The 10,829-nt window shown below is 55.6% G+C and overlaps 1 protein-coding gene across 1 annotated transcript; it reads left to right on the forward strand.

The window, feature by feature from the left end:
• The first annotated feature begins 910 nt into the window (after window positions 1-910).
• Window positions 911-3,982, forward strand: LOC123139280 (uncharacterized). Its single transcript, XM_044559078.1, has 5 exons — window positions 911-1,941; window positions 2,048-2,142; window positions 2,260-2,371; window positions 3,238-3,290; window positions 3,417-3,982. Exons 1-5 carry the CDS (start codon window positions 1,014-1,016, stop codon window positions 3,642-3,644), a joined length of 1,416 nt encoding a protein of 471 aa, XP_044415013.1. The 5' UTR covers window positions 911-1,013; the 3' UTR covers window positions 3,645-3,982.
• Window positions 3,983-10,829: the final 6,847 nt, after the last annotated feature.

Here is a 10,829-nt window from a genome sequence, read left to right on the forward strand (position 1 = left end):
CATAGACATGCATCTTCTTGCTTAGTTAAATTTGTTTTGATCTTCCATTTGTTAGCCTTGAGACGATATCCAAGTTTAGTGCTTCGCTTCATAGATTGATCGGCCTTACCACGACCTCGTGGCTTGTCTTTTTCTTTGCCTTTTTCTGTGTGTCCGCTACGCTTCCCATGACTCGAGCCCTCATACCGTCACACATTCCTTGCGCGCGATTATAGGAGTTGGTCACCTTATTAGTCACCGAACTGGAAATTTTCTCCATAATCTCAACTTCCTCAAGTTTTACGCCAAGCGCACGGATCTTTCCAACCAAAGTAGTGAGATGCATGACGTAGTCGTTCACCAACTCAGTTTCCTCCATCTGCAACCTGTGAAAAGTGACGCTTCAGCACTTGCCCGAGCCTTTATGACACGATCATCTCCAATCCTCATTTGCTTGCACGCACTCTTGTTGTTTCGAACTCCGCCAATGTAATCAACACGAAATCCGATAGAGACTATGTTGTGGTGGCCATGGCACCTTCATCACACTCCACATCTACGCCGTCGCCCCGTGATTTTCTTGCCATGCTCGGGGAATTTGGAGAATAATCTTCATCTTACTGTCCACACGTTGTAGCTAGGGTTGGTCAGCATCAAACACCGGATGAGAAAGTTGTGATGCGATGTTGGTGTCGCTCGCTCCACCAATGGTCGCTGATTTGACGCCCTTCTTCACCTTGTCTGGTTGTCCCCAACCTTACCATACAAGTTGCCGGAGCTTGCTGCTGGGCCGCCCGACACGATGGGCTTGTATTTTTTTTAGCAACACGCGATGGGTTTGAAAGGCCCGCAGACACAGAAACTACGGCCGTATTGGGCCGATGTCAGCCCACTGCAGGCCGCAAATGGCCGATCGCTCGACCACTCCACTGATCCATTCCCCTCCCCCCAAAACCCTATTCCACGTCCACCGAGGAAGAGGAGGCGGAGGAAGGAGTGAAGCCCCACCTCCCGCCGCCGCCGCCGCCGCCGCCATGGCGCTCCGGCTGATCAATCCGAGCAGGAAGCCCCTCCTCCACGTGCCCCGCCCCTCCTCCTCCTCCTTCTCCTCCTCCTCGTCCTCCTCCAACAACAACAGCCCCCCCTTCCCTCCCCCGCCGCCGCCGCCCTCCGACGACCCCGGCTACCCGCCCCCGAACCACGGCGAGGGCCCCCAGAGGCCGGCCGCCTCCTCGATCTTCCTCGACATCCGCGAGCGCCTCAAGTCGTCCCCGGCGCCGCCCCCGCCGCGCCGGATCCCGGCCAACCCGCTCCGCCCCGGCGGGGCGCCCGCGGCCCCCTCCGTCGGCCTCGACGACGTCAAGCGCAGCCTCGAGTCCTTCCGCGCCGGCTCCCCCCGCTTATCCGGCCCCGGCGTTGGCGGCGGTGGCGCCAACCCGTCGTTCCAGGACTTGCTCAAGAACAGCGCCGCCGCCCCGGCGGGTCGCCCCCAGGGAGGAGGAGCCCCCAACGCCGGCGGCGGCAAGCCGTTCAGCTTCAGCTTCGATTCCATCCGCGAGAGCATCCGCAAGATCGACCCGCAGCAGGAGAGGCAGCGCCAGCCGCCTTTGCGGTTCCTGAACAACACCCCGGACAACATCTTCGGGAGGGAGATGCGCCAGAGGGCCGGGAAGCCGCAGCCCGGGGAGGGGAAGGAAGACGAGGACGACGGCGTTTTTCTCGCGAATGAATACAATCCCGAACAGCTTGGGCAGATGCTCAGGGAGCTCCGGCCGGCGGACGCAGGGAAGGACGGGAAGGAGTGGTTCTCTCTCCAGGAGCTGCAGGGGCGGATCGCCAAGATCGCGGAGCAGGAGAGGGCCCAGGCTGACCCGCGGTATGGCGGCGAGTTTGGTTATCTCCGGCAGACCTTAACGAGCCTCCATAAAGATCAGAAAGGGCAGAAGAAGCATGTTACAAATGGTAATCCCGCCCAACATTGCTTGTTTTTCTTTTTCATTCACCTCTTTTACCTCCGAGGGCAATGGAACTGATAAGCTTGTGCTGTATTGTTCTTGATCGGGAGCAGTCCAGCAAATGTCAATATTTGCAAACATTGGTGGAAAGCCGCTGCCGGAGTACATGCTGAGCAATCTTCCGCCGCAGGAGGAGTTGCTAGAGAGGGTGAGATTAGCCTTTTGCCTTTTCATCTATTTTTTGGTTGTGGGAGGACTTCTCCCCTGTTTGTATCTGTTCTGAGACTGCGATTGACTGATGATTATCGGTGCCTGCTGTCTTCAGTATTTCCATCCTGACCACATGTCAGGCGAAGAGAAGATGAAATTGGAGCTTCAGAAGGTGAGGGATGAGTTCAAGATGTCCGAGAATGACTGTGGTTCTGCACGAGTTCAAAGTAAATTTCTTACCCCTTGCTTGCATAATACCGGAAAACTGTGACGTACAGTTAGAACACACTGACCTGCTAATATAGAACACGGACTTGCATGATATACCAGAAAATGGTGATAGATAGTAGAACACAGACTTGCCAACAGTGTCACAATGTTGTGCCATATCTAGTGTAATATTGATAATTAGTGATTGTTACACTTTGCATCACCTTTCTGTCTGGAAAAGAAGGCAGCCATGATTTTGGTATGAGGGCTAGGACTAACTCAAGGGATTTTTTTTTCTTTGCCTGAGTAGCTGATATAGCCTGTGCTAGACATAGCAGTAAGGAGTATTCAAAATTCCACTTGAACACCTAGTATTTTTGTGAACTGTAATGTAATATAATGAAGACATGATTCTGTTAGATTCAACTGAAGCTATGGTTCAGTTAACCTCAACATTACGTTTTGGACGGTAAGAGGTTATCTTTTCATATTCTTCTGTAGCTAGTTATTGATTAGTCAGAAAAGAAGTCTGGCTGAATATTGTTTTGAAATTCTGGCTCTTCTAGATTTTGGTTAGTGCAAGTTCTTATTTGCCTTACTTCGAAGCATATCATTATACCTACCACTCCTAAGTTTGTTTACTTCTCTATGGCTAGTCGGCAATCTTCTTTCGCTATCCTTATAGCTGCAGGAAGCAGCTTGTACATGTACTCCTAGAACTAAATACCTTTTGAGCTTTCATGCCTTTTGATCCTCTACTTCTTGAGGTCTTGAGCAGTTATGATTTATTTTCTGTTGAGCATTTTATGCTGTTAGGCTCTGCTTGCACTTTTTGTAGGCGCATAGTGTGTGTTACTGATATGCCGCGTCTTTGTGTTTTCAGTAGCCCAACTGACGCTAAAAATCAAGCACTTGTCATCTGTTCTACACAAAAAGGTACATGCAATGTTGAACATCCCGTGTCCATACCCATGCGGTATCGGTGTTCTACCTCCACAACACTTCTGGAATCGCACAAATATCAGTTTGGTCAAGTGATCCGTCGACTCTGCTGTGATGCAGGATAAGCACTCTCGAAAGGGGCTCCAGGACATGGTCCAGAGGAGGAAGAAGTACCTCAAGTACCTGCGCAGGACCGACTGGGACTCGTACTGCCTCGTCCTGTCGAAGCTGGGGCTCCGCGACACGCCCGAGTACAAGGCGCCCGACTACAAGAAGACCCAGCCGACCAAGGCGCAGTCGAAGAAGAGCAAGAGCAAGAGCAAGAGGAAGAGAAAGATGAAGGCGTAGAGCTCCGCTGCCCGGGACAGATGATGATTTTCCACACTCTTCTCCTTCTCTTTGGCCTTGAGAACTCCGTTGGCGGTAGAATCCATCGGGTCGACAGGCACCGAGGCTCAACATGTCTCGGCCCGGCCCGGTCTTTGCAGTGTTGTAATTTTTTGATCCACTTCTGTAATAACCAGTCGCTTGACATAGCTGCATGTTTTTCTTGTTCTGTAGCAACAGAATGTTTGTTGATCCGAGGTCTCAGCTCTCCCCTGCCCTGTTATCAGGCGAATGGATTGAGGGACAAACGGGATGATTACTTGTTTCTTCATTTAATCATATACGGGGGTTTCTTATCTTGTTGGTTTGCTTTGCCATATCTTGTTGGTTTGCTTTGCCATGTCTGCAATCCAAATTGATTAACAGCGGAAAGGAAATGCTGTAAGAGCATCTCCAACGCTGGCCCACAAATTTACTCTGGCATTCGTACGCGAACTGGTTGGATGTTGGTGGATAGAGGACTAGTCCGTGAACACGGATCCGCAAGTAAAGGGCACATTGAAATTCAAATACAAGTTTGATCCATGGCGTGCGCCGGCTCACATGCTCGATCACAACCAAAAAGAGGCAAGTATGTTTAAGGTTTTACATGCCTGATCACATAAGAATATCAGTCCGTGCAAAAAAAAAAACGAGTGCTGCCTTGGTGGACCGGCAATCCGAGCCTTCTCAACGCTCAAGGTGTCGTTGTCGTCGTGAATGCAGCTTCCTTCTTTGCCTCCTCTACCCATCTCCATCTTCGCAAGGTCCTTGTCTAGTTCCATGCGTTGGTGGCGGCGGCGAAGAAGAAAGTGAGAGAAAAGGGCGGGAATTGGGTGGAGAGCGGCGGGACGAAAGAAGAGAGTGGGGGATTTAGCGCTGAAATAGTGCGGGAAGCTACAAAAGACGGGCTCCGCTTTCCTTTTAGGTGGGCCAGGGGTGTCAGAGTCCGACTTGTCTCGTGTCTGGACTCCCGCAAAGCCCCCCATGCTTGGTTCCAGTTTGCGGAAAAAATGTGGTCTGAACCGCTCGGCGGATCGATACATTACCCGTGTTGGATGGCTTCCGGCGTCCAGACCACGCGGTTCGGATGTATGCAGGCGGTTTGAGGGTTGGCGTTGGAGATGTCTTGATTTGCTTAAAGTTTTCGCCGACGGATTTCGCATAGCTAACACCCACTCTTCGCCCTCACACAATGTTGTCGCCTTTGCGGTGGCGGATCTAGGATATACATTGTGAGAGTAAACATGGACAACATTCCAATGGTTAGAATTTTTTTATTGCACTGCACCCAAATTAATATGATGAACAAACATTGCACTAGTATAAGAAAAAAATTGTAAATTCACGGGGGGGTGGCATATGACCCCACCCCCTAAGATCGTCCATTGCGCCTTTGGATCATTGTGATCGGAACCACCAACGTTGGATTAAGCCTTCTATTTAACCTTCTTGCTCGCACTTCGATGAAAAACCAGCTGAAAAACCCCTAAGGCCTCATTTGGTCGTTGGGGATTGTCGGAGTAATGGGCCACGGGTAGGCTCACCCGAGCCCCAGAACCTTTCAAAACATCGGGGCAGACTGCGCCCCTCAAGACTCCACGATGAAGAGCCGCCTCCTGGGAGTCGGCAGCAACTGTCCCTCACGGCCGAGTACTGGGGACGACTTCGAATTAAGCCGACCCTTGGGTGCCGGCTTCCAGATGGGTCGACTCTTAGCTGACGACTTCAAGGGAAGACGACTACGGGAGTCGGCCGGTGACTCCAACCACCTCCTTCCTTCGCCACGATGGACGGGGCGGAGTACGGTTGCAGCATGGTCGTCTCTACCCCGCTTACGAGGGGCTGGCATGGCTACAGTGCGTCGTATCGCTGGAGATCTCCATCGTGGTGCAGCACTGTTTCCATGCCTGCCCTGACCTCAGCCCCCGTGGGCGGCACACTGTGCCCACGACGGCCTGCATGTACGACTCAGAGACGGCGGGACCCGCCCGTCAGCGGGAGTGCCGAAGGCGGCGAGAGCGCCACGAAGATGGCCCCGTGGGAGTCGGCCCCCTGGAGTCGACCGGCCCCTCCCACGGGCCCCGCGCGCCATTAATCACACAAGACGGGGAATGGCGACAGTGATCGGTCGCCAGATGGCGGCACTGTTTGCCATGACCCCGTGACCGAGCCAGCGTCATCAGAAGCACCGCTACAGTACCAGGCCTGTCCGCGGGGCCCGCCAGTCGGCGGGCCCCAGAAGTCGGCGGAGAAGACGACGGCCTGAGAGACAGACGGCTGGGACCCGCGCCAGCCGGATTACCATTGTATCCCTGGGGGGGCAGGCCTATATAAGCCCCCCGGGGCACCCATGCAACGGGGATAGCCTCTTTAGCATTAGGCCGATCACATAGGAAGGAGAGAGCCAGCCTTGCCCTCTCCTACCTCCAGAAACAGCTCTAGGAGCACCATTGTATTCACTTTGCCATAGTGACCATGCGGAGCCCCCGCGGAGCAGCAGTAGGGGTGTTATCTCCTCGGAGAGCCTTGAAGCTGGGTAAGATCCGTCGGCGTGCATGTCTTCGCCTCATCCCGCTTTCGGGAACCGGCAACGTTCTACTCGCTCCCACCATGAGAAGCCATCCTTTGGCATATGTCGTACCCAACCCCCGACATTTGGCGCCCACCGTGGGGTGAGGTGCACCGTCGTCCGGGGACCTGCTCTGGACGGGAACCCTTTTCCTCCCTGGCGAGCACAGCCAGCTCGGCACGCCAGATGGAGTCTGCGCTGACGCGCTGCACGGTGCTGAGATCACCTGCGCGGCCAGCTGCCTCGCTGAGCTTATCGGCGAGGTTCGCCTGTCCGATGAGCCTGCGTCCGACGCAGGCACGAGCGGCCCCGAGAGCCTCCTCGTGGGTCTTCTCGACCAACTCCTCGTCGCCGGCGAGCCTGCCGTGGACCTGGAGTCCATAGGATCCACCGACCCGATGCTGGTCGACTCCGACACCGCGTCGCTCGACGCGTTCCCCACCAACGTGGTGGTCTACGATGAGCCGCTCCCTTGTGTGGAGAGCGGCGGAAGCACCGTCACTGAGGTCCTCATGCTCGATCACGGCGAGCGTTCCGGCGAGGGAGCTCACGACCCGCTCGACGCGGCTCTGCAAGACCTGATCGCGCCCATTCTGGGAGACGCGGACGCGGAGACGCTGGAGGCACGCTGCCTCCAGCTCGTCGAGGGCACGAAGAAGCTGGCAAGTATGAGACGCTTGTCAGAAGCCTACCAGCGTGAGATGGATCGCGCTGTGGGCGGCTCGCCGGCTCTGATTGGGCCTAGCCGCCTAGGCGCGGTCCGGCAGCATGGCGCGGCAATCGCCAGCCTGTTCGGGGCCAGTCGCCCTGTGTACGCCACGCCTGCGGAAAACATCCGTGCTACCCAGGCGGCCGCAGATGAGCTGGACAACTTTGAAGGTGAAGAGCGCCGCCTGGTGACGGAGCGAGTTCAGCAGCTCCTTGACGCGGCTGCCACGCAGAACGAAGTCGGCTGCCGCACGGAGGCGCCGCAGCGACAAAACGACGACTTGCCTCCCCGCCGAGATCAAGGCGTGACGTCTCGGACACCAATAGGCGGTGTCCGCGGAAGAAAAGACAAGGATCCGGCTGTCAGCCATAGTCGGACTCGCATCACCATCGAGCGCGACCAAGACGGCCGCCCCAAAGCAATGGAACGGCGGGACGACTATCTGCCTCCCCCTCCTCGCAGAGAAAGGCGAGTCTCCCCGCCACCTGTAGAGCATCCAACTCTCGGCGACCGCCTTGGCCGCCGAGAGGGAGTCGGAGAAAATGACGCCCGCCACCGGATCGACCGACTCCACCGATCCCTAGCGCTGGAAGAAGAAGACGAGTTGGGTCCTCCCTGTTTCGGGCCCCGCATCCGAGATGAGCCCTTCCCCAAAGGGTTCACGCTCCCCCGAGATACACCCAAGTACACTGGCTCCGTGAAACCGGAAGATTGGCTAGTTGACTACTCCATGGCCGTCGACATAGCGAACGGCAACAAGCGTGTTGCCGTGAAGTATGTTCCACTCATGCTCCAGGGCACGGCCCGAACATGGTTGAACAGTCTGAAGCCCCGTAGCATCAACAGCTGGGTCGACTTCACCGAGGCCTTCGTCCGCAACTTCACGAGCACGTACAAGCAACCTCCCAAGCCTCGCCAACTCTCCTTGTGCATGCAAGGCCCCGACGATTCCACTAGCGACTACCTCACGCGCTGGGCCGAGCTTCGGAACTCCTGCGAGGGCGTGCACGAGGTGCAGGCTATCGAGTACTTTACTGCCAGGTGCAGAGAGCTCCTCTGCGACAAGCCGGAGACCCTCGATGAGCTGCTGAGCACAGCAGACAAGTACGCCACGGTCGACTCCTCCATGAAGGCGGAGATTCAAGTTAGTGCGATTGGCAAAGTTGCCCCTCAGGCTCCAAGAACTCCGGCTGGGGACACCAGTCGGCGGCAGCAGCAAAGCAACCACAAGCGCAAGGCCCCACAGCCGGCTTCCAACAGCCGACAAGTGGCGACAGTCGAAGACCAACAGCCGGAGGGGCAGCCTCCGACCAAGCGACAGAAAGGCGGCAAGTCCAACTGGTTGCCGGCCTTCTCCTACGAGCAGACTTTAGATGGCCCCTGCAAGTTCCATAGCGGCGCGAAGCCGTCAAACCACACCACCCGGAAATGCCACTGGCTGACCAGAATCGCCAAGGGAGACGGCCTACTCCCTCCCCCGCCTGCTGGGCCGCCTCCTCCACTGCCACCCCAGCAGCCGGCTGTCAGGCCAGTCGGCGCGATACAAGACGAGTTCCCAGATGAGCACAGAGCCTATGTGGTGTTCACCAGTGTGGCTGACGATCGATGCAGCAGGCGCCAACAGCAGCAAGAGGTGAACGCAGTCGCGTCAAGCACTCCAGAGTTCATGCACTGGTCTGAAAGGCCTATCAGTTGGAGCAGAGCTGATCACCCAGAGGTGATGCCGAATCCGGGCTCCTACGCCCTGGTCTTAGGTGCCACACTCGCGACAGATAGGTGGGCCGCTCGTTTCTCGCGAGTGCTGATAGACGGAGGCAGCAGTATCAACATCCTGTACAAGGATACGATGGAGAAGTTAGGAATCAAGCGAAGATGGCTTTAGAGCAGCCGGACTGTGTTCCACGGCATTGTTCCTGGCCTTTCCTGCTCACCAATCGGCAAGATCCTGATAGACGTCCTCTTTGGGGACAAAGATCATTTCCACTGAGAGCCGGTTTGGTTTCAAGTGGTGGACCTCAAAAGCCCGTATCATGCGTTGCTTGGCCGACCTGCTCTGGCCAAGTTCATGGCAGTCCCCCACTACGCCTACCTCAAGATGAAGATGCCGAGTTCCAAGGGAATTCTAACCGTGGCCGGCGACTACAGAAAGTCATCCACTTGCATGGCCGAAAGCATTCGGCTGGCCGAGTCCTTGGTGATCGCGGCTGAGAAGCGGCTTCTTGATCGGGTTGTGGCGATGGCCGGCAAGCAGCCCGAGATGTCGCCCGACCCCAAGGAGTTGGAAGTAGAAGGATCATTCAAGCCGGCCAGAGAAACGAAGAAGATACCTTTGGACCCAGAACACCCAGAGAGGTACGCTGTCATGGGTACAAACCTTGACAGCAAATAGGAAGGCGAGCTCGTCGATTTCCTCTGTGAGAATCGAGACATCTTTGCATGGTCCCCTAAAGACATGCCAGGTGTACCAACGGAATTCACCGAGCACAAGTTACATGTCCGATCGGATGTGAAGCCTGTCAGGCAGCCCTTGCGCTGCCTGTCAGAAGAGAAGAGAAGAGTTGTTGGAGAAGAGATAGCCCGGCTCCTGGCAGCCGGCTTCATTATGGAAGTATTTTTCCCAGAGTGGTTAGCAAACCCTGTCCTGGTGCTGAAGAAGAACAAGCAGTGGCGGATGTGTATCGACTACACAAGCCTCAACAAAGCCTGCCTCAAGGATCCATTCGCTCTGCCGAGAATTGATCAGGTGATAGACTCCACAGCCGGATGCGAGCTGTTGAGTTTCTTAGATGCATATTCTGGATATCACCAGATCAAGCTAAACCCGGCTGACAGACTGAAGACCGCCTTCATCACGCCGTTTGGTGCCTTCTGCTACCTGACCATGACGTTCGGCTTGAGGAATGCCGGCGCCACCTTTCAGCGTTGCATGCAGAAGTGCCTCCTCAAGCAACTCGGCAAAAATGCCCACGTCTACGTGGATGATGTGGTGGTGAAGACAGAAAAGCGTGGAACACTGTTGGAAGACCTCAAGAAAACCTTTGAGAATCTGCGCCGATTCCAGATCAAGCTCAACCCCGAGAAGTGCGTCTTCGGAGTACCAGCCGGCCAACTCCTCGGTTTCCTGGTTTCTGAATGCGGCATAGAGTGCAACCATGTGAATATCAAGGCCATCGAGAGGATGGAGGCACCCAGACGACTGCTAGATGTGCAAAAGTTCACCGGTTGTTTGGCGTCCATCAGCCAATTCATCAGTCGGCTGGGCGAGAAGGCTCTCCCCTTATATCAGCTCATGAAGAAGACGACCTTTTTTGAGTGGACTCCCAAGGCGGACGAAGCTTTTCTCCAACTGAAGAAAATGTTGACTACGCCCCCTGTGCTGGCGGCCCCAACTCCCAAAGAGCCCATGCTCCTATACATCGCCGCCACCAGCCGGGTAGTCAGCACAGTCATTGTAGTTGAGTGCAAGGAGGAAGGCAAGGCGCTACCTGTCCAGAGACCGGTATATTACCTGAGCGAAGTACTGTCGGCCTCCAAGCATAACTACCCCCACTACCAAAAGATGTGCTACGACGTGCACTTTGCCGCCAAGAAATTGAAGCCTTACTTCCAGGAGCATCCAATCACTGTGGTCTGCACAGCCCCACTTGCCGAGATCATCGGAAGCCGAGATGCTTCTGGCCGAGTGGCCAAATGGGCCATCGATTTGGCTCCCTATAGCATCTACTACCAGCCCCGCACCGCCATCAAGTCGCAAGCACTGGCCGACTTCCTCGTCGACTGGGCCGAGACCGAGTACCTGCCACCAGCGCCTGACTCCACCCATTGGCGGATGCATTTTGATGGCTCCAAGATGCGCACCGGCTTGGGAGCCGGCGTCGTCCTCACT

This window comes from Triticum aestivum, chromosome 6B, assembly GCF_018294505.1.
Source record: "Triticum aestivum cultivar Chinese Spring chromosome 6B, IWGSC CS RefSeq v2.1, whole genome shotgun sequence".
Lineage (NCBI taxonomy): Eukaryota > Viridiplantae > Streptophyta > Magnoliopsida > Poales > Poaceae > Triticum > Triticum aestivum.